This window comes from Aotus nancymaae, unplaced genomic scaffold (genome assembly GCF_030222135.1).
Source record: "Aotus nancymaae isolate 86718 unplaced genomic scaffold, 86718_ANA_hifiasm-v0.15.2.pri h1tg000040l, whole genome shotgun sequence".
Taxonomy (NCBI): Eukaryota; Metazoa; Chordata; class Mammalia; order Primates; family Aotidae; genus Aotus; species Aotus nancymaae.
Genome location: NW_026988454.1, coordinates 130,602,583 through 130,627,661, shown reverse-complemented (window position 1 = coordinate 130,627,661; position 25,079 = coordinate 130,602,583). Strand labels below are relative to the sequence as shown.

Sequence of the window (25,079 nt, the reverse complement as noted above, 5' to 3'; positions counted from 1 at the left end):
ACTTCCGCCCGTTCCGGGGCGGGGCTTACTTTGCAGCGACTACTCGCAGCACTTCCCGGCTGCCCGGCAGCTACTGTGGCTCGAGGATGATGGAGACAGAGCGACTCGGTGAGGGGGAGGGGAGTGAAATGGAACGGAGTAGCAGACATGAAATGACCTTTGACCCCTGACTTTTGACCTTCCACCTTAGTACTACCTCCTCCAGATCCGCTGGACCTACCTCTTCGGGCCGTGGAGCTCGGATGCACCGGGCGCTGGGAGCTGCTGAACTTGCCTGGAGCTCCAGAGAGCACCGTAAGTGACTTTTGACCCTAATCTTTGACCCGTATTGAGTCTAAAACTCCTTCACCCTCCTCTCAGTAGGATCTAGCTTAATCTTGTTCATCTGTTCCTGTACGCCTGTCCATCCAAGCCTGAACTGGTGCTGGACAGATTCCAGCCCAGTGTACCTGCAGTGGGTCACAGTCCATGTGAGAACAGAGCAGAGAGGGCTGGGGATATTTTTGCATTGAGAACTACTCTTTCAAATGTGGCATTTCTCCGTGGAGCTCCCTTCTGTCTCCAAGCACCAGGGCACTTGGTGACTGAGATGCTAGGCTTTGAGCCTCCAACTCTTCATCCTTAGGTCTGGGACCACTTTTTCCAAAATCAGTGAGTCTCAAATTTCAGTGTGCTTCATGATTAGCAGGGGAGCTTTTTAAAAATGCAGATTCCTAGGTGCAGCCTCCATGTTTCTGAAATCCAAAATCTGCCCCAGGTAATTCAGTAGCAGGTAGTTTTTGGACAAGCCTGATTGTCCTAGTCTGTTTGACACATCTGTCATTTCTGATCTAAACACAAATCCCATCACCTGTTTTGTCTGCATTTTACCCTGTTTACTTACCTAATGCCTCTGGTATTGCTCGTTTCAGCTTCCCCATGGCCTCCCTCCTTGTGCCCCAGATCTGCAGCAAGAAGCAGAACAGTTGTTTCTGTCATCCCCAGCCTGGCTGCCTCTGCATGGTGTGGAGCACTCAGCCCGGTGAGAAGTCTGGAGGGGCTTTGACTAGGGTGACGGGTCCCTGAAGGAAGCTGGGACAGAGGAAGAAAGAAGACCCAAAAGTTACTTTTATTCTCTCTAGAAAATGGCAGAGGAAGACAGATCCCTGGTCTCTTCTGGCTGTCCTGGGAGCCCCAGTCCCATCCGACCTACAGGCCCAAAGACACCCAACCACAGGCCAGATACTGGGTTACAAAGAGGTAGGAGGTCAGGGGTCATGAGAAACAGAGCTGGGGAGAAGGGGAGGTGGTCAGAGACAAACAAGCTCAGCCTCATTGGGGCTCTGATCTCTTGCCTCAGGTCTTGCTGGAGAACACAAATCTGTCGGCCACAACCTCCTTGTCTCTTCGCCGACCTCCAGGGCCGGCCTCCCAATCCTTATGGGGAAATCCAACTCAGTATCCCTTCTGGCCAGGTGACTCTTGTGGAGATGGGATGGTAGAAGAGGGTGTCCTTAATCTCCAGGAAAGGGTTCCCCACCTATCTCGTATTATCCTCATCCCATGAATCCCTATCTATCTTCTCTCTTCCCAGGGGGGATGGATGAACCCACCATAACAGATCTGAGCACACGGGAGGAGGCTGAGGAGGAGATAGACTTTGAGAAAGGTAAGGTGGGGCTCTGAGTCTGAGACCTGAGGAGGAAGAGCTCAGGTGATCGCTGGGCTACCGTTAGCCCTCCCATGCCTTTGAGAAAATTAGAAAAAGGTATCCTGTCTGTAACAACCTTTACTGTCATCTGTTGGGAAATGTCCACAACAACCTTTATTGTCATCTGTTGGGGAAGTGTCATAACAAACATTCTCATCTATAGCATTTGTCCTGTAAATGGTATCCGTTAGGTTTATATAACGTACACAATTTGCTCACCACTGTGCAGTGACCCTGATTCCATGTCCCTATCCCCCAGATCTTCTTACTGTTCCACCTGGTTTCAAGAAAGGCGTGGACTTTGCACCAAAAGGTTAGTTTTGGTTTTCGAGTGGGGTGTAGGAGAAGTTATGTCCTCCTAAGGAACAGAGACGGATGTGACAAGGGTGACCTTTTTGCCTTGCTTCTCAGATCATCTCACTCCAGCTCCCGGATTGCTAAGCCTTAGCTGTCTGTTGGAGCCTCTGGATTTGGGTGGGGGTGACGAGGATGAGAACGAGGCAGTGGGACAGCCAGGAGGTCCCAGAGGGGACGCTGTTTCAGCCTCTCCCTGCAGTGCTCTCCTGGTCCGAGCTAGCAGCTTGGAGGACCTAGTGTTGAAGGTTGGTGGTTCTGCATGATAGAAGCAAGAAACGTGGCCTGGCTAGGATGGGTCTGAGGGGAAGAAAGGGACATCTTTGGGAGGAGTGGTAATCGAGAACCCTCTGGTTGTATCTTTATCACCCCTGCCCTGACTCTTTCAGGAAGCGTCCACAGCTGTATCCACCCCGGAGGCCCCCAAGCCTCTACCTCAGGAGCAGTGGGCCATCCCTGTGGATGCCACCTCCCCTGTTGGTGATTTCTACCGCCTCATTCCCCAGCCAGCCTTCCAGGTACTACAGCCCCATCTTCACACGCTCCTCTACCTCTTGCTGGGTCAGACTTCCAGCCCACCACTTGTCTCCTCTGTCCTCCAGAGGTCACATCCATCCCTGGCCAGTCTTGGTCCTCAATCCCAGCCTCGGCTGGCTCTGGTCTTCATCCCCCGGCTCTGTGTGCTCCGTGAGCAGGAGGCAGGAAGGGCCCTCTCCTTTCTTCAGCTCCCATCTATTTCTCTCTTCCATAGTGGGCATTTGAGCCAGACGTGTTTCAGAAACAGGCCATCCTGCACTTGGAGCGGCATGACTCTGTCTTTGTCGCAGCTCACACATCTGCAGGAAAAACAGTGGTGGCTGAATACGCCATTGCCTTAGCCCAGAAACACATGACACGGTACGAGTCCTCTCGCCAACCTCCTCCTTCACCAGCCAGCCCCATTTTCTCCTGCATCCTTTGAAAATCTCATCTCTTTCCTCCACCTCCCTAGCTCATTCTTTAAGTGAGAGGTTCAGGGATGAGACTGAGACAAGAGCCTGGAGAGAAGTGAGAAGGCATGGTGGGGAGAAAGGTTGGAAGAATGACCTGGGTTAGTTTAGGAAGGGGTTGGGGACAGAATTTGTCTGCGGTTGTATCATGAAGGAGAATGTGAGGGCAGTTTGGGTGAAGAAGGGGAACACGTGAACTTCTGGGGCTTGCTTCCACGAGGGCTCCATGTGAGAGAGGAGGCGCAGGTCATGAGTCTGCGGAGGGCCTGGCTAACCTCACACTCTCTCCCCAGCACCATCTACACTTCGCCCATCAAGGCCCTGAGCAACCAGAAGTTCCGGGATTTCCGAAACACGTTCGGGGATGTGGGGCTGCTCACTGGGGATGTGCAGCTGCATCCGGAGGCCTCCTGCCTCATCATGACCACAGAGATCCTTCGGTGAGAGAGGGAGACACTCAATACAGGGGAATTTTGGCTAGGAAGAAGTGGCTGTTCAGGAGAGTGTGCTGCTGTCTGAGGAGGGGTGGAGACAGGGGCCACTCAGGGGTCAACCCTCAGCCTCTTCTCCCTAGCTCCATGCTGTACAGTGGCTCAGATGTTATCCGGGACCTGGAGTGGGTCATCTTCGATGAGGTTCACTATATCAACGATGCCGAGGTAAGAGTCATGGGCTCCCCAGATCCCAGCAGTCCTCTCCTTTGGGACCAGTTGAGCAGCTCCTATTCTACACACTCAGGGTACCTTACTGCATTCTTGACCCCCGTATGGAATCCCGTGCCTCTTTAGAGGCAGAAGGGCAGGCTGCACTCCTATGACCTCTCTTCCCTCTCTGTCCCCAGCGTGGGGTCGTATGGGAGGAGGTGCTCATCATGCTTCCTGACCACGTTTCTATCATCCTTCTGAGTGCCACTGTCCCCAACGCCCTTGAGTTTGCTGACTGGATTGGGTGAGATGAGTGTTCCAGGTTGCCTGGGTGAAGGCGGTTACAGTACTCCTTGGTTGGGGTGGGGGAACTGAGTCTGCCACAGCAAGGAGAGCGGTCAGGCCTTAGGAGTGATGCTGGGGGACATGTCTCACCTGGTCGCTGTGGGATCCCCTTTGGGTCCAGATTACTTTGCACATTCAGATGGGATGTTGGGGGACAGCCTTCCATTCTGGGTCTCAGAAAAGACTGGAGAAAGTTGTAGGGGTAGGGAAGCGGGTGGGGATGTGGGTTCCTTCCCACACTCCCACCCTTCACGTGCTGCCCTCTTCTCTCTTAAGGCGACTGAAGCGTCGTCAGATCTATGTGATTAGCACCGTAACCCGCCCCGTGCCCCTGGAGCACTATCTTTTCACAGGGAACAGTCCCAAGACCCAGGGAGAGCTCTTTTTGTTGCTGGACTCCCGAGGAGCCTTCCATACAAAAGGGTAAGCCCAGAGATGGGAAAGAGTCAGGGCTGGGCCTCCAGCTGGGCATGACAGCTAGCCCTCCCTGTGCCTTAGGTACTACGCAGCTGTGGAGGCCAAGAAGGAGAGAATGAGCAAACACGCCCAGACCTTTGGGGCCAAGCAGCCCACATATCAGGGGGGCCCCGCACAGGTGAGAACTGGGAGGGTTTTGTACCTGCCAGCACCTGTTTTTCCTCCGTCTTTTTTTCCTTGTCCCCCAGGGGTTTTGACTTGAGCTTTGAGCACTGCCCCAGTTAACACTAGTTCACCTCTCATTGGTTCAGGAACTCAACCTCTGCCCTTTCCCATTCTCCAGGACCGCGGAGTGTACCTGTCCCTCCTGGCCTCCCTCCGCACACGTGCCCAGTTGCCTGTGGTGGTGTTCACCTTCTCCCGGGGCCGCTGTGATGAGCAGGCCTCAGGCCTCACCTCCCTTGACCTCACCACCAGTTCAGAGAAGAGTGAGATCCACCTCTTCCTGCAGCGCTGCCTTGCTCGCCTCCGTGGCTCTGACCGCCAGCTGCCCCAGGTGCATCTGCGTGTGTATATGTGCACACACACATTTGGCAGACTGGGGGGGATAGGGTATTCTGGGACCCCATCGCTGACCATGGGCCTCCTCCCACCACAGGTCTTGCACATGTCAGAGCTCCTGCATCGCGGCCTGGGTGTGCACCATAGCGGCATCCTGCCTATCCTCAAGGAGATTGTGGAGATGCTCTTCAGCCGTGGCCTGGTCAAGGTGCACGTGGTGGTGGGAAAGGGACTCCCCAGGGTGCTTCTTGTTCCCTTAGGGGCTGCCCAGAGGGCAGAGGGCAGAGGTTTAGGCAGGCCAGTGCTGTGCTTAAGAACCTGGGCTCTGGATCCAGACTACCTGGGTTTGAATCCCAGCTCCGCCGTGCATTCACAGTTTCATCCTGGACAAACTATTCAGTCTTCCTGAACTTTAGGTTTCCCATCATAAAATGGGGATGTATAAGATATGAACACCTAGGTCTCAGAAAAGAAACCCAGGAAGCCAGCAAGCATACGAAAAGTTATTAGTAATCAGAAATATGCAAATTGAAGTACTCACAAAATATGACTTTACAGCTATCAGACTGGTAAAATTTAGGAAATGAGTTAATGCAGAGTGTTGCCAGAGATGTAGGAGACCCTAGGATTCCAGGAGTCCTTGGACAGGATTCCTAGCCAGCTTGGAGTGCACCCAGGCACTATTTGGGCAAAATAACAATATCGTACTCTGATCCTGTGTTTCATTCCTGGGTAAAGAAATTCTCACGCTGTTCTGTGAGAGAACATGTACACCCTTCTTTTGTTTGTGGTGGCAGAGTGTTGGTGGTACCAGGGTGCCCTTCACTGGGAGAGAGGGAAGGTTAGTGTCGGGGTTGCACCCATAGTGTTTGGCCACAGTTGGAAGCAGTGGGTTAGATGTGACCACGGGAACGTGGACAGATGTTGAAACACTAGGTGGAGGAAAAGAAGCAAGAAAACAATCAGATATATAACCATCTTTTATATGAATTATAAACTATAGGCTCACAAAAGAAGCCACGTTCTTTAAGAACGTATTCATATAAAAAGATATTTGTTAGATACATTGGAATGATTACAGTTGGGAGTGGGAGTGGGATATGGGGATAAAGGAAAGAAATAGAAATAAGTAGCCTCATAAGTAAAATGAGGAAAACCATAGCACCTATCCTATAGACTTGCCTAGAGAGTTCAGTGAGGTCCCATAACTGGGATGGTGCCTTGTGCCTACAAAGTAAGGTGGGCTTGCCCAGGGCTGGATATGTGTGTGTGTGTGTGTGTGTGTGTGTAAAGCCTTTGCTGATCCTTTCTGTTCCCCTCTGTCCCAGGTCTTGTTTGCCACAGAGACCTTTGCCATGGGAGTAAACATGCCAGCTCGCACAGTAGTGTTTGACTCCATGCGCAAGCATGATGGCTCTACCTTCCGGGACCTGCTCCCTGGGGAGTATGTGCAGATGGCAGGCCGGGCAGGGCGGAGGGGCCTGGACCCCACGGGCACCGTTATCCTGCTCTGCAAGGGCCGAGTGCCCGAGATGGCAGACCTGCACCGCATGATGATGGTGAGTGCGCCAGCATCCTGGGCAGGGGCCCAGCTCCAGGACCTTGCTGGATTCTCTCTTCCATTCTCCTCTCTTCTGACTTCTTTTTTCTTTGAGACAGAGTCTCACTCTGTCACCTAGGCTGGAGTGCAGTGGCACAATCTTGGCTCACTACAACCTCTGTCTCCCAGGCTCAAGTGATCCTCCCATCTCACCCTCCCAAGTAGCTGGGACTCCAGGCACATGCCACGATGCCTGGCTAATTGTTTTTGTTTTTTTTTTCTATTTTTTGTAGAGATGAGGTTTTGCTATGTTACCCAGGTTGGTCTTGAACTCCTGGGCTCAAACGATCTGTCTGCCTCAGCTTCCCAAATTGCTGTGATGATAGGTGTGAGCCACAGCACCCAGCTTTCTCTGACTTTTTGTTTTGCCTGGGAGAAGCCAAGGTAGGAGTGAGTGAATCCAATGATGAGATTAGAGCCCGTGTCTTCCAGTTTTTTCCCCTGTGAATATGGAGCTAGATGTGGCCTTTGACAATCTATTTATTTCAGTTTGCTCCTTTATGTTATAGAAAAGGTGAGCAAGTGGTTTGGCAAAGGCCCCATGGTTGCAGAGTGAGGACCAGATTTGACCGGAGCAGGCCCAGTCCAGAAGACTGGCTGGGTGCACTAGGTCCCAGCCTGATCTCACTGACTTCTCCAGGGGAAGCCATCCCAGCTGCAGTCCCAGTTCCGCCTCACGTACACTATGATCCTCAACTTGCTGCGGGTAGATGCCCTCAGGGTGGAGGACATGATGAAGAGGAGCTTCTCTGAGTTTCCCTCCCGCAAAGACAGCAAGGTAAGGAGCCTGGGGTGACGAGTCTGTGGAGCAGGAGGTTGGACAAAGCCAGGCTGGGAAGAGGTAGGCATCCAGAGGCCAGTGTGTTGAGGGTGGGGGGTGTGGCAGACTGGGCCTAGAAACTCCCCTTTCACAACTTCTCCCTGCCTCCACCCAAGGCCCATGAACAAACCCTGGCCGAACTGACCAAGAGGCTGGGAGCTTTGGAGGAGCCTGATGTGACTGGCCAACTGGTTGACCTGCCTGAATATTACAGCTGGGGGGAGGAACTGACAGAGACCCAGCACGTGATCCAGGTGAGCAACTGTGTGTTGAGGAGGTGAAAGGAGAAGGGAGGAAGACATTGTGTCATTCTAGCTGCGGCTAAACTTAGTCCAAGTGTCTGTCCCGTGATGCCTCCTCCCATCTGTCCTTTTTGTGCATCCCTGCTCTTCAGCGGCACATCATGGAGTCTGTGAATGGGCTGAAGTCTCTCTCAGCAGGAAGGGTGGTAGTTGTGAAGAATCAGGAGCATCACAATGCACTGGGAGTGATCCTACAGGTGGGGGTGATGGGAATTTGGACTCCAGAGGGTGGGAGGGAGCAAGCCCTCTCTCCATTTCCCCACTTGGCCAGGGGGCAGTTTGCATCACAACAGGGCCCTCATTTTCCCCCCTTGCCCTCCTTTTCACCCCCTCCCTTCCCATCACCACCACATCATGCTCACTTCTTCCCCCCACCCCCCAAGAAGTCTGCTCTGATCGCTTGACTTGGTCGCCCCTCCCTACTGGTGAGCTCTGCATGGTTGCTTCCTGATTCCTGCCCAAGGGTGGGTATCTGGTCTCTACCTTTGATGTCTACTACTCACACCCCCCTCTCCTGGTCTCTCTGACCACCCCCAGGTCTCCTCGAACTCCACCAGCAGAGTATTCACAACCCTGGTCTTGTGTGATAAGCCCTTGTCCAAGGACCCACAGGACACGGGGCTGGCCACTCCAGAGGTGCCCTATCCAGATGACCTCGTGGGATTCAAGCTGTTCCTGCCTGAAGGTGAGAGTGTGGCAGATGCCTGCTTTCTGCCAGCAGTGTAAGCAGGATGCCTGGGTCCGTGGAAAGGTCTGCTCTGCTCTCTCCTTTTCACAGGGCCCTGTGACCACACCGTGATCAAGCTTCAGCCAGGAGATATAGCTGCCATCACCACCAAGGTGCTCCGGGTGAATGGGGAGAAGATCTTGGAGGACTTCAGCAAGAGGCAGCAGCCAAAATTCAAGTCAGAGATGCTAAGGAGGCCCTTTAGCATTTGGGAGGGGCATGTAGAGTGGGTAGGGCAGTGGTCTGGGAGTTTCCCCCAGCCTGAGGGAGACCATGATGTGGGGGTTGTAGTAGGAGGGCTCCCACAGCCTGAGGGGCGCTTCTGTGGGAGAGAACTTACTCCAGATCTTAAGATCTGCTCCCTCTTCAGGAAGGATCCTCCCCTTGCAGCCGTGACCACTGCTGTCCAGGAGCTGCTGCGTCTGGCTCAGGCCCACCCAGCTGGACCCCCGACCCTCGACCCTGTCAATGACCTGCAGCTCAAAGATGTGTCAGTTGTAGAGGGTGGGCTCCGGGCCCGGAAGCTGGAGGAGCTGATCCGGGGGGCTCAGTGTGTGCACAGCCCCCGTTTTCCTGCCCAGGTAGGGCCCGGGTGTTAACTCCCAAGCTGGGAGTGGGGGCTTTTTCTCTCTGGTCCCCTGTAGACCAGCCACCGCCCTCTCAGCCCTTGTCCTCAGTGCACCCCTGCTAAGGGGCAAGGAGAAGGCTGATGGGTGGCTCTCTGCAGTACCTAAAGCTGCGGGAGCGAATGCAGATACAGAAGGAGATGGAGCGGCTGCGCTTCCTACTGTCGGATCAGTCACTGCTGCTGCTTCCTGAGTACCACCAGCGAGTAGAGGTGGGTGGGGCAGTGGTTGGGGCAGGGGGGCTGGGGAGGGGGGACAGCAGGTTGTCCAACACCCACCCATTTTCTTGCAGGTGCTCCGAACCCTGGGTTACGTGGATGAGGCGGGCACCGTGAAGCTGGCAGGGCGGGTGGCTTGTGCCATGAGCAGCCATGAGTTGCTTCTCACTGAGCTCATGTTTGACAATGCACTAAGTACTCTGCGGCCTGAGGAGATTGCTGCCTTGCTTTCTGGCCTGGTCTGCCAGAGCCCTGGGGATGCTGGGGATCAGCTCCCAAACACCCTCAAGCAGGTAGGGGACACCAGCCCTTTCTCCCTGCCAGGGCTGTGGCCTTCCCTTCCTCTACCCTCAGGTAGTCCCTCAGGTGACCCCCTCCAGCCCTGTAAGTGCCCCAAGGGTGGGAATGGCTGCCTCCTCGATCTGGTCCTTCCCTGTCCTGGAGCAGGAAGGCAGGCCTTAACCTCTCCTTCATCTCTGCAGGGAATAGAACGTGTCCGGGCTGTGGCCAAGCGGATTGGTGAGGTCCAGGTGGCTTGTGGCCTGAACCAGACGGTGGAGGAATTTGTTGGGGAGCTGAATTTTGGTCTGGTCGAGGTTGTGTATGAGTGGGCCCGGGGCATGGTGAGTACCTGGGGTTTGGGATTTTGCAGATGGCTGGCTGGGGACAGTCTGCCCAGGGTGGGCACATACAGTCCTCACCCTGCTCTCCCCACAGCCCTTCTCCGAGTTAGCAGGGCTCTCAGGGACTCCCGAGGGCCTCATTGTCCGCTGCATTCAGCGCCTGGCGGAGATGTGTCGCTCACTGCGGGGGGCTGCCCGCCTGGTAGGAGAGCCTGTCCTGGGTGCCAAGATGGAGACGGCGGCTACCCTGCTACGGCGGGACATTGTCTTTGCGGCCAGCCTTTACACCCAGTGAATGCCCCATGTAAAAATGTGATGATAAAACAGTAAACCACTGTGTGTGCTTGAGTTGTTGGGCAGGGATGACTCAGCTAAGAAGACATAGCAGGAGAACATCTTAGAAATATGCTTTTATTATCTGCACAGAGATATCACTGCCCCCCTCTAAAGCATCACTATTTGGGGGAGGGAGTCTTGGGGGGTGATGGGAGGTCCTGAGTCATGGCTTCCACATACCATATGGGCAGGAAGGCATAGGGTGCATCTCGGTGTACAGATACGGTGACCGGGCCGCCAGGCTCCCAAGAGAAGAGGTGAACGAGTCTAGGGGGCAGAAGGAGGCATCAGTTAAGGGCTGAGGGCTGGATCCTGGGATCCAAGGGGAGGGACAGAGCTGAATGCCTCACCTGGGGTCATCCTGGACAACTGTGCTCTGGGCAAAGCTAAGGAAGGCAGCACAGAAGTTCATGCACACAGAGGGATTCCAGCCGTCACGGTCATTCTGGAACAGGTGGAAGAGGAGGCATAAGACTGGCAGTCGGAGGGGAAGGCAGGCTGCTGCCCTGGACGTTAGACCTGTGGTCTTGGTGTTTGGGGATACGATGGGAGCTGCAACGCCATTCCCTTACCCTAACATATTCAAACATCTCCATGGTAGGAAAGGTCTTGAGAGAAGAGACAAAACCCTCTGGGTTACGGAAGCCAGCAACAACATTTGGGACCCCTGGGAGGAATGACTGAGCCCACCATTTCAGGAGCTTGTGTCTGTCAGGAAAAGCAAGGGGTCAGTGGCACCCCTTGTCTACCATCCATTCTGCCTTCACCCTCCTCCCCAGGTCCCTTTCCCAGCCTTCAAGTCTAGGCTTTCGCCCTGCCCACCCCTATCCTAAACCTGTAGAAGCTCCTCCATTGGCCAGGGCTGTGCATCTCCTTGGAGGTCTTGAGTTCCACATAGCAGGTGGGAGGCTGTGTGGATGGGGCCTGGGGGTCTGTGCAGTCTACCTCCCCTGAGAAGAGCAGAGGGTGGCTTCCCAGGCGGCTGCGTAGCACAGAGCAGAAGGCCACGTTGGTGTTAACCTCCCCGGAGGGGTCTGGGGAGCTTCCAGGTTTGTCTGCATAAGGAGAGAAGCAGCAGCAGGGGTGGGGGGCTCTCAATCTCTGGGAAGGGGAAAGGGGCTATGAAGCAGGGGCAACTCACCTGCACACATGTACTGCTCGAATTTGTATCCCATGTACATAAGCTCCTGGAGGAGCGGCGGGCGAGCAAGCCTCTGAGCCCGAGCGGCCAGTGTCTCCACCTCACTTAGGTATAGTGTTCCCTGGAACCGGGAGGCTGCCAGCTGCCAGCCCTCCTGCCGCTCATACGGTGTCGTCAGCAATTTTGTCAGGTGCCCCCGCCACGTCACTATGGCCCCTGCCAGCCAGCCTGGACCCCTGAGAGAGAGTTACAGTCTGAAGGTCTGACTCAAGCATTAGTGAGATGCTCCCCGCCAAGAATAGCCTAAATTTTTTCTAAGGAGTCATTCTCATCCCAGCTTTGGCTCTCCTAATTTTAGAGGGTAGGTGTATGTCTCCAGATTACTGCCTGCTATGCTTTGCTCACCCCTCCAACCGGCCTCGGTGTTCCAGAAGCCAGCACAGCAGGTGGTCCAGCCTTTCTTGGACCTCCTCGTCCCGGGGCTGGTATCGATCCGGGTATCCGTCCCTGAGGTCAAAGTTGGGGCCTGAACCATTGGTGGGGGGTGGGCTGTAGTAGCGCAGGGCTCGGGCATCTCCATGGTACTGGCGTTGAGCATCCAGGGAGAAGCAGCCCAGTTCCGAAGGGCGCCGGTAGAAAGGAAAGGGCCCAGAGTAGAGGGCAGGGTCTGTTGGCAGAGAAGGTGCTGGACAGGGTAGTTTGTTCCGAGGCTCAGCTACCTCTGTCTTCCCAGCTTCTCTCTTGGTCCCCCTGGGCTCCATGAAGTCCTACAGGAGGCAGGGGGAAAGAGTTTCCATTTTACAGAGGAGGCCTGGAGAAAGGTGAATGTGGTTTAGGACTAAGCGAGCCACCTGATCGCCAGGCTCTGGCCTTGAAACATGCAGGCCCTTCAGACGGCACCTAGGCCAAGCTCTCATCCTGCCTCTTTCCTTGCCCTTTACCCACCCTCCCTTCAGGTTCTCCTGCAGTGAGGTTAGGAAGGACATCTGCGCTCAGATCAAGAATCTGGTTACCTCAAAGCCGGCCCAACTTGCACCCCCGCAGGGCTCTGACGTCACAGAGGCCGAAGGATGCAAAAGTGGTTTTTCTGCTTTCGATGATGCAATCATTCAGCGACGGTGGCGGGTAAACCTTTCGCGGGGCGGGGGAGGTATGAGCTTCCCGCGGGAGGTTGATCCCAACGTGGCCGCCGGCGCCCCTGCACGCCGCCCACGAGTCCCAGGGCGTGCGTGCTCTCGGAGGGACCCAATCCGCTGCAGGCGTGAGGTCCGGCCTGGCGAAGGTGGTGCTGGTATCTGCGTTGGCACCACCCCTTCCAGCACGGGCCTGAGGGATGACAAGTTGACACCCCTTTCGTCAACACGTCTTGGTACTTACGCTGGGTCACCTGGTCTCCTAGGAGGGACGCCCGGGGAGGCCGTACGTCACTGCTCTGCGCCGGAAGACCCTATTTTCAGGTTATCTTCCCTCTTCCCCGGTATCATAAAATCCCGGGATATGAGCCGGAAGAGACATCGCCTGGTCCCGGAGACCACTGGACTTAAGAGGCAGCGGAAACGAGGGCCTGTGGAGTCGGATCCTCTGCGGGGAGAGCCAGGTAACTATGGTAACTCTGGGGCGGGGCTAAAGACCCCAGCTGGGCGGGGCCTCGCTTTCGGTGGCCAAGAGTTTTGTGAGAACAGCGTCCCCGCCCCAGTTCCCTGTCAGTAACCTGGTTTCTCTGCCCAGGGTCGGCGCGCGCGGCTGTCTCAGAGCTCATGCAGCTGTTCCCGCGAGGCCTGTTTGAGGACGCGCTGCCGCCCATCGTGCTGAGAAGCCAGGTGTACAGCCTCGTGCCTGACAGGACCGTGGCCGACCGGCAGCTGGTGAGGGGCATCGGTGCGACCGCCGGAGGCCCCTTTCCTAACTCCTAAATTTTCCTATCACTCAATCATTCTGCCAGCCGTTCAGCAAGCTTTAGGCCTTTCAGGGGAGGGCACTGTGCCAGGCACTGGGGTGCCACAGAGAACGCTACAGACCCTGTTAAAAGGCCCGCAGAGTGTACAGGGCATTTCAAATCTGGGAGGTAGAAAAATGAGGGTTTTGGGGAAACCGAGTCACGGGGCATGGTTTCCCCCTAGGAGTGCAGTCAGACGTCAGATCATGACAGGCCTTGTACATCAGTGTGGTTTCCATCTTACACTGAGGCGATGAGCTGGTAGAGAATGTCATAGAGGAGACGGAATGGTGTATTGGAGTTAGTGGATGAGGCAGAGAGGTCAGCTAAGAAGATACTGCATCTGAGAAGTGAAGGCCTAAACTAGGTCAGTGCAGCAGGGAGGGAGAGGAGAGTGAGGAAGAGGGAGGAGTCGAGGACAACTCAGACTTTCCAGATGACTGCGTGTCTGGTGATATTAGGAGCACATTTAGTTGTTGGAGTGCAGATGATGTGTTTAATTTTGTACAAGTTTAGTTGATGGTGCATGTGGAGCCTTCAAAGACAAAAGTATTACACAGTTAGATATGAGAGTTGGAGAAATTCTGGGCCAGTGATGTAGAACAAGTCATGGAATTGTGAATAGCAAGTGGTTAATTCTGTGTATGTGGGTGAGATCCAGTAGGAAGAGTGGGTAGAGGAGTGATTTCTAACCTTTTTATAAGCGTTAAAAGGTGATAAAAGCTATGGCTATCTCTCTTCAGAAAAATGCATGCATGTCACACATACACAGAGTATATGTACAATTAGGGGGGATATATTTCACTAATCCTCTGAGGTCTGTGGATAAGGACTCCAGATTTAGAGTGGAAGATAATAGGGTCAAATCCATAATGCTGGGAAACACAATCATTTAAGGCAGTGTTACTGAATGTATGACCTCAGTTATTGCCTGTGTTAAAATTACATGGCTTGCTTATTAAAAGCATATAGGTTGCTGGGACTCATCCAAGGTTAATGAATTACGATCTCTTGGTAGATTTGGGAATCTACATTTTTGAACTGTCTCAAGTACTTTTTAAGTGTGCCTTAAAATTTGAGATCCACTGATGGAAAGGGAAAGCAGAAGAAGAGGAATATATGACAGAGGCAGAGAAAGAATTGCCTAAGTTAAGAGGAACCCAGAGGCTGGCACAGTGGCTCACACCTGCAATCCCAGCACTTTGGGAGGCCAAGGTGGATGGATCTCTTGAGTTCATGAATTCGAGACCAGCATGGGCAACATGACAAAACCCCATCTCTACAAAAAATACAAAAATTAGCCAGGCGTGGTGTTACACGCCTGTAGAACTACTGGGGAGGCTGAGGTGGGAGGACTGCTTGAGCTGGGGAGGCAGATGTAGTGAGTTGAGATAGCACCACTGCACCCCAGCCTGGGTGCTGGGTGATAGAGCTAGACCTCGTCTCAAAAAAAAAAAAAAAAGTAACCCAGGAAGAGGCCTACTGTGAAAGTAAAGAGAATTTTGAGAAAGTGAAGTAGTTGGCAGTATTACAACCTGTGATTCAAGCCAGTGCCCCATGTCTAAGAAGAGGGAAGAGGTAAAGTAAAACATAAACTGAAATCTAAGCTCAGTGTGGTGGCTCATACCTGTAATCCCATCACTTTGGGAGGCTGAGGCAGGAGGATAGCTTGAAACCAAAAGTTTGAGACCAGCCTGAGCAATAAAGTGAGACCCCATATTTACTAAGTAACTAAATGAGAAACCCCATCTCTACTAAATAAATAAAATAAATTAAAACACAAAAATTCTTAGCTGGGCATGGTAGTGTGCACCTGTAATTCTAGCTATTTGGGAAGTTGAGGCAGAAGGATCACTTCAGCCCAGGAGTTTGAGGCTACAGTGAGCTATGATGCACTCCAGCCTGGGTGACAGAGTGAGACCCTGTCTCTAAAAAAATGAAAATGAGGCTGGGCATGATGGCTCTTGCCTGTAATCCCAGCACTTTGGGAGGCCAAGGTAGGCAGATCACTTGAGGTCAGGAGTTTGAGACTAGCCTGACCAACATGGAGAAACCCTGTCTCTACTAAAAATACAAATTAGCTGGGTATGGTGGTGCATACCTGTCATCACAGCTACTCAGGAGGCTGAGGCAGGAGAATCCCTTGAACTGGGAAGGTGGAGGTTGTGGTGAGCTGAGATCACACCATTGCACTCCAGCCTGGGCAACAAGAGCAAAACTCCATCTCAAAAAAAAAAAAAAAAAAAAGATAAAAGAACAAGAACAAGAAAAAAGAAAAAGAAAACAACAACAAAAAAACCCCGAACTGAAATCTGGATTTAGCAGGTAGAAGGTTAATAGTGATCTGTCAAGAAAAGAGGGAAGAAAAGGAAGGGAGAGCTAGTCTCCCTCACTAAGGCTCGTGTTAGGAAGCATGCCAGATGAAACCACTCCTTAAAGAGTATTTGTTTTTAATATATTGGTGTTAGCTTTTATTTTTAAAAACCTTTGAAAATTGCAAGATGAAAATACAAACATACGTAATTTAAATAATGTTTATAAAGCAGATACCCATCTAGCCACTGCCTAGGTCAAATTATAGAACTTAGCCAGTATCCCATGTATATTCTTCTCTGATCAAAACGTCTCTGATCAGAATGTTCCTGGGAGATGACTGCTATGGTAATTGTTCCCTTAGTTCTCATTCTCTTTTTTTTTTTTTGAGATAGAGTCTCGCCCTGTCACCCAGGCTGGAGTCCAGTGGTGTGATCTCAGCTCACTGCAACCTCCACCTCCTGGGTTCAAGTTATTCTTCTGTCTCAGCCTCCCAAGAAGCTGGGACTACAAATGCATACCTGGCTAATTTTTGTATTTTTAGTAGAGGTGGGGTTTCATCATGCTGGCCAGGCTGGTCTTGAACTCCTGACCTTGTGATCTGGCCATCTCGGCCTCCCAAAGTGGTGGGATTACAGGCATGAGCCACAGCGCCCAGCCACCTTGGTTTTCTTTATACCACTTATGTGTGTGAACAACGTGGCTTAATTTTACCCATTTTCAAAGTTCACGTAAATGAAATCATACTGTATGTCTTACACTTCATTCATGCTGCTATAACAAAATTTCTGAGGTTGAGTAATTTATAAACAACAGAATTTATTTCATATTTTAAAGGCCGGAAGACCCAAGATCAGACACCAGTAGATGCAGCGTTTGGTGAAGACTGGCTCTTTGCTTCCAAAATGTTACTGTGTTGCTATGTCCTCAAATGGCAGGAGAAAGAGAAAGGCCACAGCCCTCTGAAGCATTTTTTTTTTTTTTTTTGTGAGACAGAGTCTTGCTCTGTCGCCCAGGCTGGAGTGCAATGCCACAACCTTGGCTCACTGCAACCTCTGCCTCCTGGGTTCACAGGATTCTCAGTAGCTGGGATTACAGGTGCCTGCCACCATGCCTATCTAATTTTTGTATTTTTAGTAGAGATGGGGTTTTGCCATGCTGGCCAGGCTAATCTCGAACTCCTGACCTCAGGCGATCCTCCCAAAGTGTTGGGATTACAGGCATGAGTCACTATGCCCAGCCTGAAGCCTCTTTTATAAGGACTGTTCGAGAGAGTACAGCCCCCATGGCCTAATCACCTCCCAAAGGCCCCACATTTTTTTTTTTTTTTTTTTTTTTTGAGGCAGGATCTCTCACTGTCTGGAGGCTGGAGTGCAGTGGTGCACTCAGCTCACTGCAGCCTTGACCTCCCAGACTCAGGTGATCCTCCTACCTCAGCCTCCCAAAGTTCTAGGATTATAGGCGTGAGCCACCGTGCCTGGCCCCAACATATGAATTTTAGAAGCACATAACTTGTTTGATTTTCCAGGTTCACAGCTGGAGAGCAATTTGTCTCAGGATGAAATATATCTTTGAGTCTCACATATCTGATTTAGATGATATTTAGAGTAGACTTTTGAAGGGGTGCTGGAACAAGTTAAGACTTTGGGAGCTATTGGGATGGTATGAATGTATTTTGCATGTGAGAAGGAAATAAATTTGGGGGCACCAAGGACAGAATGCCATGGTTTGGATGTGTGTGCCTCCAAAATTCATCTGTTGCAATCTAATATGCAATGTGATAGTCTTAAGTGGTGAGGCCTATGTGAAGTGATTAAGTGATGAAGGCTCTGCCCTTGTGAATGGATTAATGCTCTTACAAAAGAGGCGTCAGGCTGGGTGAGGTGGCTTACGCCTGTAGTCCCAGTACTTTGGGAGGCCAAGGCAGGTGGATCACCTGAGGCCAGGAGTTCGAGACCAGCTTGGCCAACCTGGTGAAACCTTGTCTCTACCAAAAATACAAAAATTAGCTGGGTGTGGTGGTGGGCGCCTATAATCCCAGCTACTCAGGAGGCTGAGACAGGAGAATCGCTTGAACCTGGGAGATGGAGGTGGCTATCAGCCGAGATGGCACCACTGCACTCCAGCCTGGGCAACAGAGTGAGACTCCATCTCAAATAAATAAATAAATAAATAAATAAATAAAGCCAGGCATGGTGGCTCATGCCTGTAATCCCAGCACTTTGGGAGGCAGAGGTGGGCAGATCACCTGAGGTCAGGAGTTTGAGACCAGCCTGGCCAACATGGTGAAACTCTGTCTCTACTAAAAATACAAAAATCAGCCAGTTGTGGTGGCATGCACCTGTAATCCCAGCTACTCAGGATGCTGAGGCAGGAGAATCGCTTGAACCTGGGAGGAGGAGGTTGCAGTAAGCTGAGATTGCACCAGTGCACTCCAGCCTGGGCTACAGAGCAAGACTGTCTCAAAAAAAAAAAAAAAAGAAAAAAGTAAAAGAGGCTTCAGAGAGCTGCCTGTTCCTTCCATCTCTTCCACCATATGAGGACACAATGTTCATCCTCTTCAGAGGATGCAATAAAAAGACATCTTAGAAGCAGAGACTGGGTTCTCAGCAGGCACTGAAACTACTGGTGCCTTGATCTTGGACTTCCAGTTTCCAGAACTGTGAGAGATAAATTTATTTTCTTTATAAAGTACGCAGACTCATTTTGTCACAGCAGCAGGAATAGACTAAAATATTTTATTTATTTCTATGTTTGTATATTGAATATTTTTGAGATTCTTCCAAGTTATATGTAGGTATAGTTAATTGATTTTCATAGATTTTCAGTTTATGAATATATCCCAATTTTCCACGTTAGTGAAACAAATTCCGTTTTTCTGGGAATTTGTCAATTTCATTTAAAATTTTCAAATTTATTGGCATACAGTTTGTAGTCGTGTTATCTGTTGGATCTGCAGTGATGACCCATTTTTCTTTCTTTCTTTCTTTCCTTTTTTTTTTTTTTTTTGAGAGATAGGATCTTGCTATGTTGTTCAGGCTGGAGTATAGTGGTATAGTCATGTTCACTGCAGCCTTGAACTTCTGGATTCTAGCAATCCTCCCACCTTAGCCTCCTCAATAGCTAGGAAGCTAGGACTATAGGCATATGCCACCATGCCTGGCTAACTTTTTGTTTGTTTGTTTGTTTGTTTAGAGATGAAATCCCACTATGTTGCCCTGACTGGCCTTGAACTTTTGGCCTAAAGTGATCCTCCTGCTCCTGTCTCCCAAAGTGCCAGGATTACAGGCATGAGCCACTGCACCCAGCATTCTTCATTCTTTCTGTTGGCTATCTGTGCTTTTTCTGGTTCCTCCTATCCTTTCTCTTGTCAGTCTCACCAGTGGCTTATTCTTTTAAAGAATCAGCCTTTGGCTTTGTTGCTTTCTTTGCATGTTTTTCTGCTTTTTCTCCTTTGGGGTTTATTTTACTTTATTTTTCCTATTAATTTTCATCCTTTCTTTTTTACTATATGCATGTAAGGCTGTAGTTCCCCTTCTAAGTAGTTATATGTATCTCTCTCTCACACACAAATTTTGGTATATATTTTCATTGTTATTGTTATTATTATTATTGATATGGAGTCTGGCTATGTTGTCCAGGCTGCAGTGCAGTGATGCAATGTTGGCTGACTGCAACCTCTGCCTCCCAGGTTCAAGTGATTCTCCTGCCTCAGCCTCCTGAGTAGCTGGGACTACAGGCACACGCCACCACAGCTAGCTAATTTTTGTTTTTTTAGTAGAGACAGGGTTTCACCATGTTGGCCAGCCTGGTCTTGAACTCCTGACCTCAGGTGATCCGCTTGAGGCCTCCCAAAGTGCTGGGATTATAGGCATGAGCCACTGTGGGATTACAAGCATGAGCCACCACGCCTGGCCTATATTTTCATTATTAATCATTTTTAAATATCTTTTTTTTTTTTTTGAGACAGAGTCTTGCTCTGCCACTCAGGCTGGAGTGCAGTGGCGTGATCTTGGCTCACTGCAACCTCCACCTCCCAGGTTCAAGTGATTCTTCTGCCTCAGCCTCCTGAGTAGCTAGGATTACAGGCACATGCCACCACGCCTGGCTAATATTTGTATTTTTAGTAGAGATGGGTTTTCACCATCTTGGCCAGGCTGGTCTTGAACTCCTGACCTCGTGATACACCTATCTTGTCCTCCCAAAGTGCTGGGATTACAGGTATGAGCCACCTCACCAGGCCCTTCTAAGATTTTTCCATCTTGCCTTTTACATTATGGGCATAGTTTTGCTTTTTTTTTGAGATGGAGACTCGCTTCATCACCCAGTCTGGAGTGCGATGGCATGATCTTGGCTCACTGTAACCTCTGCTTCCTGGGTTCAAGTGATTCTCCTGCCTCGGCCTCCTGAGTAGCTGGGATTACAGGCATGTACCATCACGCCTGGCTAATTTTGTATTTTTAATAGGGATGGGTTTTCACCATGTTGGCCAGGCTGGTCTTGAACTCCTCACCTGAAATGATCCATATGCCTTGGCCTCCCAAAGTGCCGGTTTTTTGTTTTTTTTTTAATAGTCATTTTGATAATTCCACTATTGCTTGTCTTTTGGGGTTTGTTTTTATTGTCTCTTTGGGTTTTGTTTCCTTGTGCACCCAGTTACTTTTGAAAATGTTCTGAGCGGATTTGCCTTGATTGATAAATGCCCTTCATGTTCCAATTACTTTTTTTTTTGAGACAGGATCTCACGCTGTCACCCAAGATGGAATGCAGTGGCATGATCTCGGCTCACTGCAACCTCCACCTCCTGAGTTCAAGTGATTCTCCTGCCTCAGCCTCCCGGGTAGCTGGGATTACAGGCACCTGCCACCATGCCTGGCTATTTGTATTTTGTTTGTTGGTTTGGTTTTGGTTTTGGTTTTTGTGAGATGGAGTTTCGCTCTTGTCACCTAGGCTGGAGTTCAATGGTGCAACCTTGGCCCACTGCAACTTCCGTCTCCCAGGTTCCAATGATTCTCCTGCCTCAGCTTCCCGAGTAGCTGGGACTACAGGTGCCCGCCACCATGCCCGGCTAGTTTTTTTGTGTTTTTAGTAGAGACGGGGTTTCACCATGTTGGCCAGGCTAATTTTTGTAGTTTATTTTAATAGAGACTGGGTTTCATCATGTTAGCTAGGCTGGTCTTGAACTTCTGACCTCAAGTGATCCACCCTTCCCAAAGTTCTGGGATTACAGGCACAAGCCACCATGCCCGGCCCCAGTTACTTTTGTTGTTGTTGTTGAGATGGAGTTTCACTCTGTCACCCAGGCTGGAGTGTAGTGGCATGATCTCAGCTCACAGCAACTTTCCGCGTTCAAGCAATTCTTCTGTCTTAGCCTCTCAAGTAGCTGGGACTATAGGTGCACACCACCACGTCTGGCTCATATTTGTATTTTTAGCAGAGACAGGGTTTTACCATATTGGTCAGGTTGATCGTGAACTCCTGACCTGAGATGACTACCCACCTCAGCCTCCCAAAGTGCTGGGATTATAGGCATGAGCCACCACATCTGGCCTATGTAGATGTTGTATTAGTGATAATTCCTATTATCTTGTGAGCTCTTTAGTGTCTAAACAATTTTTCTTTAAGAGATAGGGTCTCTGTTGCCCAGGTGCAATCATAACTTACTACAGCCTGGGTCAAGTGATCCTCTTGCCTCAGTCTCCCAAGTAGCTAAGACTACAGGTCTGTGCCACCATGCCTGGCTAAATTTTTACATTTTTTGTAGAGATGGGGGTCTCACTGTGTTGCCCAGACTGGTCTTGAACTCCTGTCCTCGATTGATCCTGCTACTGCAGCCTCCCAAAATGCTGGATTACAGGCATGAGCCACTGTGCCTGGTCTTAAACAATTTTTAAATAACATTTTACCCAACATTTTAGTTAATTTTCAACAGGTGGATTAGTTCTTACTGTATTCTGGTAAACAGAAGTCCTGGTTTATTTTTATTTATTTTAAACATTGAATCCCATACTCCTTCCCACCTTACCCCACCCAGGATTTAGACTGTTAATGTTTTGAAGTCAGAGCCTACATTTTAATCACTATTTTATCTTAGTGCCTGGTCTTAGAAAATTATATTGACTGTTTGACAGACCACTGATAAGGCAGGTGGATGAGAGGGTGGGTAGCTAGTTGGAAAAGGCAGCTTGGTCATTTGCCTGATTATCTTCCCACACACTTTTTCCTTTACTAAGAGAAAATGCCCCAATATTGGCAGATAAAATTTCCCTGACTGAGAGTGCCCAGAGTATAGCAGAGCATCTTACCCTGACACCCCTCTTTTCACTTCCTTCTCTATGGAGACAGAGGGAGCTTCAAGAGCAGGGGGAGATCAGAATCATCCAGCTGGGCTTCGACTTGGATGCCCATGGAATTATCTTCACTGAGGACTACAGGACCAGAGTACGTGACTGTGTGTGTCAGGGGTGCCAGGGGCAGGGCGTGGGATGGGGGAGACAGGGAAGTTGGGAAACAGAAATGAAAACAAAAGAAAGAATTTCCCTGCCCCGACATCCCATGGAGAGGGCACAGGGCCCTGGTAAGTAGTGAGGGAGAGAGACAGGAGGGAAAGAGGGAGGAGTGAGAGGGGGAAGAGTGGGGAGGGAGATGGGAGAGGAGGGGGAGGAGAAGAAGGAGTAGGAGGAAGAGGAGGAAGAAGGGTATGAGAGGTGGAAGGATCTGAGCCAGAGAGAAGGCAGGAAGAGAAATGCCATCTCGGGGGTGGAGGTTGGTAGAGAGGGAGGGTAGGGATGGACCATGTCTCTCATCTCCGCTTCTAGGTCCTGAAGGCCTGTGATGGCCGACCGTATGCTGGGGCAGTGCAGAAATTTCTAGCTTCAGTACTTCCGGCCTGTGGGGACCTTAGTTTCCAGCAGAACCAAATGACGCAGACCTTTGGCTTCAGGGACTCAGAAATCACGTGAGACTTGTAGAACCAACAAAGTCAGGCATCTGGCGCCTCCCTGCCTCCCTCCAGTTCATCTGGCCTGTCCTGTGTTTTCTTGGTGAACCTGCCAAAAAAGCTGTCAAAAAGCTGACTCTTCTTTTTAATAAAATGGCCCAAGTTTGTATTCTTCCCCACAAGAGAGGAGGCCTGTCTCACCTGGGGCCTTAGAAAGAGCCCTGGAATAGAATTCAGTTCTGGGTGGCTTATCAAAAGCACACAGAGGCCTGGCAGGAACCATGAACACTTGATGTTAATCATACTGGGACTAAGAGGATAGAGAATGGTAGGAGTTGGGATACCCCTAAACATTCACATTAAAACATAAAACCCCCAAAGCTAAAAAACAACTGGGCAGGAGCTAAATAAAAATATAATTTTCAGAGGCTGTATCTGTCTCAGGCCACTTACTTTGTAACCCATAGAATAAGTGGAAGCATTTGAAGAACTGTAGCACTGGTCTCACGTGGGCAGACACACTCTCAGGGAGATGCAGTGGGAGCCGTGGCGTTCTCTGCCGCCAGTCCCCTCCTGGGACTTTATTGTGAGCTGGGAGGTGGTGGCAGGAGCGCAGCACGGAAGACCCTGATTTCTCTCCTCGGTCCTAAGACTGAGTGTGTGTCAGGGCATGTGCTCAGGGAAGAGAAGCTATTTAAATGAACAAGTAATAGCAGCAGGAAAAGAAAGAGTGGAGGGAGGGCAGTCCAGGTCAGGGGCCTGGAACAAGCAACTGCACCACTGAGGCAGCTGGTGCTAGCAGAGAACCGCCTCGGGTAGGGGTTTTGTTCTCCAGTGTCTCTTGTATGGTTGCCCATGTTTCTGGAGACTTGTGTAAACATTAACGGATGAGGAGGAGAGAGGGTTGTCAGAGCCCAGGCCTCATCTCTGCTGGCTTCCCACTGCCCTCAGGCATCTGGTGAATGCTGGAGTCCTCACTGTCCGAGATGCTGGGAGCTGGTGGCTAGCTGTGCCTGGAGCTGGGAGATTCATCAAGTACTTTGTTAAAGGTATCCCCCATCTGCAGCTCAAGCCTGTAGCCCCTTACCTTTTGGTGGCTCCTCAGGCCTCTAGGCCTTATTCACCTTTCCCCTCTCCTGTGCCACCTCTCCTCCAGGGCGCCAGGCTGTCCTTGGCATGGTCCGGAAGGCCAAGTACCGGGAGCTGCTCCTATCAGAGCTCCTGGGCCGGCGCGCGCCTGCCATGGTGCGGCTTGGCCTCACCTACCATGTGCACGACCTCATTGGGGCCCAGCTAGTGGACTGGTGAGTCTTTCCCTGGCCTCTGGCAGATGACAGAGCAATGACCCAAGGTTGGATTTCCTCCCAGCTCACCCTTAATTCCCTAGTGAAGGCCAGTGGCTCTCTGGAACCCGGGAGCACCCCTTCCGAAGTTCTATGTTCCCCTCACAACTTGGGTTTAGGCACCTAGCTCCAGCCTTGTCTTTCTCTTGCACAGCATTTCTACCACTTCTGGAACCCTCCTCCGCCTGCCAGAGACATGAAGATTCTGCTTATCATTGCTCAGCTCCCCAGAGTGGGCCGGGAGGGGACTGGAAGAGCTGCATGATGGTGGCTGAGACAGGGTCACCTTGGGAAGGCTTGGGAGCCAGGATGAATGTTGGGCTCTCGTCTGTGCAAAGGGTCAGATGTGACTGCTGCTCTTTGCCTGGGCTCTGACCCAGTGGTGGGGCTTGAGCAATGCTTCTCTGCCCTTCCATGGAAAGTGGAACCAGAAATGGTGCCAAGGCTGTGGCTGTTCCCTTTCATGTAAAATGGTGCTGTTATTACTCTGTCTTGAAATAGAAAGGTGGGATTTCTGGGGAGGTGAAGGAGGGCACGTTTCTTTTCCCTACATGTCATGTTAAAATTGCCAAATAAATTACCTCTGCCTGTGATATTTTCTGGATGCTCTTTATTCACTGTGACGTGTGTGTTTGGGTGCCTTGTTTAGGGGTAGAGGTGAAGTCTGAGTTTTGCCTTGTTTTTCAGAGAGGAAAGGGTTAGGGGTTCACTTTGACATTCAGGCCATTCTCCCTGTGGAGTAGGGAGGGTGTACCTAATCTCCTAAACCACAGAATTTCTGTTAGGGCCTACAAAAAGCAAAAGCCTAGTATAGTTCAGTTTGTGTTGGAAGGAAAGTAAGAGACAAGTGTCTTAGAAGCCTGTCATTGTTTTGTGAGGGCCTTTAAAAATTCTGTACTTGTGAGCCACGTTGGGCCCTTATATGCCCATGTAACATGAGATTGTGTGCACCTCATACCCGGATACAGATATACCTGGTAGCAGGAGGTGCACAGGCACTGGAGTGAGAGGGGTTAACAGGAAAGGACAGGGTGATTTCTGGGCCAAGATTCTCTCAGAGATTCTCTGGGAGACCCAGGTGTCCGGGGCGCCCCCACAACACTGGGCCTGAAGCCAGTTGCAATTCTTGACTGTCACGTGGTTTCCCAGCTTAG

At 50.9% G+C, this 25,079-nt stretch overlaps 3 protein-coding genes across 4 annotated transcripts; 2 read left to right on the top strand and 1 right to left on the bottom strand.

Moving 5' to 3' along the window:
- The first annotated feature begins 28 nt into the window (after positions 1-28).
- SKIC2 (SKI2 subunit of superkiller complex) lies at positions 29-10,252 on the top strand. Its single transcript, XM_012436714.3, has 28 exons — positions 29-108; positions 191-294; positions 912-1,021; positions 1,122-1,239; positions 1,340-1,454; positions 1,574-1,648; positions 1,950-2,003; positions 2,102-2,292; positions 2,434-2,562; positions 2,796-2,941; positions 3,327-3,473; positions 3,608-3,692; positions 3,875-3,981; positions 4,299-4,445; positions 4,521-4,617; positions 4,783-4,995; positions 5,098-5,208; positions 6,329-6,559; positions 7,241-7,378; positions 7,537-7,674; positions 7,815-7,919; positions 8,260-8,407; positions 8,501-8,627; positions 8,820-9,030; positions 9,177-9,287; positions 9,368-9,586; positions 9,776-9,916; positions 10,011-10,252. Exons 1-28 carry the CDS (start codon positions 87-89, stop codon positions 10,209-10,211), a joined length of 3,741 nt encoding a protein of 1,246 aa, XP_012292137.2. The 5' UTR covers positions 29-86; the 3' UTR covers positions 10,212-10,252.
- Positions 10,253-10,311: 59 nt separating this feature from the next.
- On the bottom strand, positions 10,312-12,651 carry DXO (decapping exoribonuclease). Of its 2 annotated transcripts, none has more exons than XM_012436722.2 (7): positions 12,407-12,651; positions 11,799-12,160; positions 11,394-11,629; positions 11,088-11,307; positions 10,825-10,960; positions 10,603-10,697; positions 10,312-10,519 (listed from the first exon to the last, which is right to left on the bottom strand). In XM_012436722.2, exons 1-7 carry the CDS (start codon positions 12,500-12,502, stop codon positions 10,372-10,374), a joined length of 1,293 nt encoding a protein of 430 aa, XP_012292145.1. In that variant the 5' UTR covers positions 12,503-12,651; the 3' UTR covers positions 10,312-10,371. The 2 variants fall into 2 exon arrangements, with proteins under 2 accessions (XP_012292145.1, XP_012292146.1); XM_012436723.2 differs by having other exon boundaries at positions 12,339-12,424.
- A 175-nt stretch (positions 12,652-12,826) lies between these two features.
- Positions 12,827-24,518, top strand: STK19 (serine/threonine kinase 19). Its single transcript, XM_064361218.1, has 7 exons — positions 12,827-12,990; positions 13,122-13,258; positions 21,988-22,083; positions 22,461-22,600; positions 23,534-23,631; positions 23,739-23,886; positions 24,080-24,518. Exons 1-7 carry the CDS (start codon positions 12,891-12,893, stop codon positions 24,123-24,125), a joined length of 765 nt encoding a protein of 254 aa, XP_064217288.1. The 5' UTR covers positions 12,827-12,890; the 3' UTR covers positions 24,126-24,518.
- Positions 24,519-25,079: the final 561 nt, after the last annotated feature.

Bases quoted from the DNA above. Each gene is read 5' to 3' on its own strand.
- SKIC2 (XM_012436714.3), top strand. From the start codon at position 87: ATGATGGAGACAGAGCGACTCG. The intron at 2,293-2,433 runs GTTGGTGGTTCT...TGACTCTTTCAG, and splicing joins TGGAGGACCTAGTGTTGAAG to GAAGCGTCCACAGCTGTATC. The intron at 7,379-7,536 runs GTAAGGAGCCTG...CCTCCACCCAAG, and splicing joins CCTCCCGCAAAGACAGCAAG to GCCCATGAACAAACCCTGGC.
- STK19 (XM_064361218.1), top strand. From the start codon at position 12,891: ATGAGCCGGAAGAGACATCGCCTGGTCCCGGAGACCACTGGACTTAAG. The intron at 12,991-13,121 runs GTAACTATGGTA...TTCTCTGCCCAG, and splicing joins TCCTCTGCGGGGAGAGCCAG to GGTCGGCGCGCGCGGCTGTC. The intron at 22,084-22,460 runs GTACGTGACTGT...CTCCGCTTCTAG, and splicing joins CTGAGGACTACAGGACCAGA to GTCCTGAAGGCCTGTGATGG.
- DXO (XM_012436722.2), bottom strand. From the start codon at position 12,502: ATGATTGCATCATCGAAAGCAGAAAAACCACTTTTGCATCCTTCGGCC. The intron at 11,630-11,798 runs GTGAGCAAAGCA...ACTCTCTCTCAG, and splicing joins CACCGAGGCCGGTTGGAGGG to GGGTCCAGGCTGGCTGGCAG. The intron at 11,308-11,393 runs GTGAGTTGCCCC...CTCCTTATGCAG, and splicing joins CGAGCAGTACATGTGTGCAG to ACAAACCTGGAAGCTCCCCA.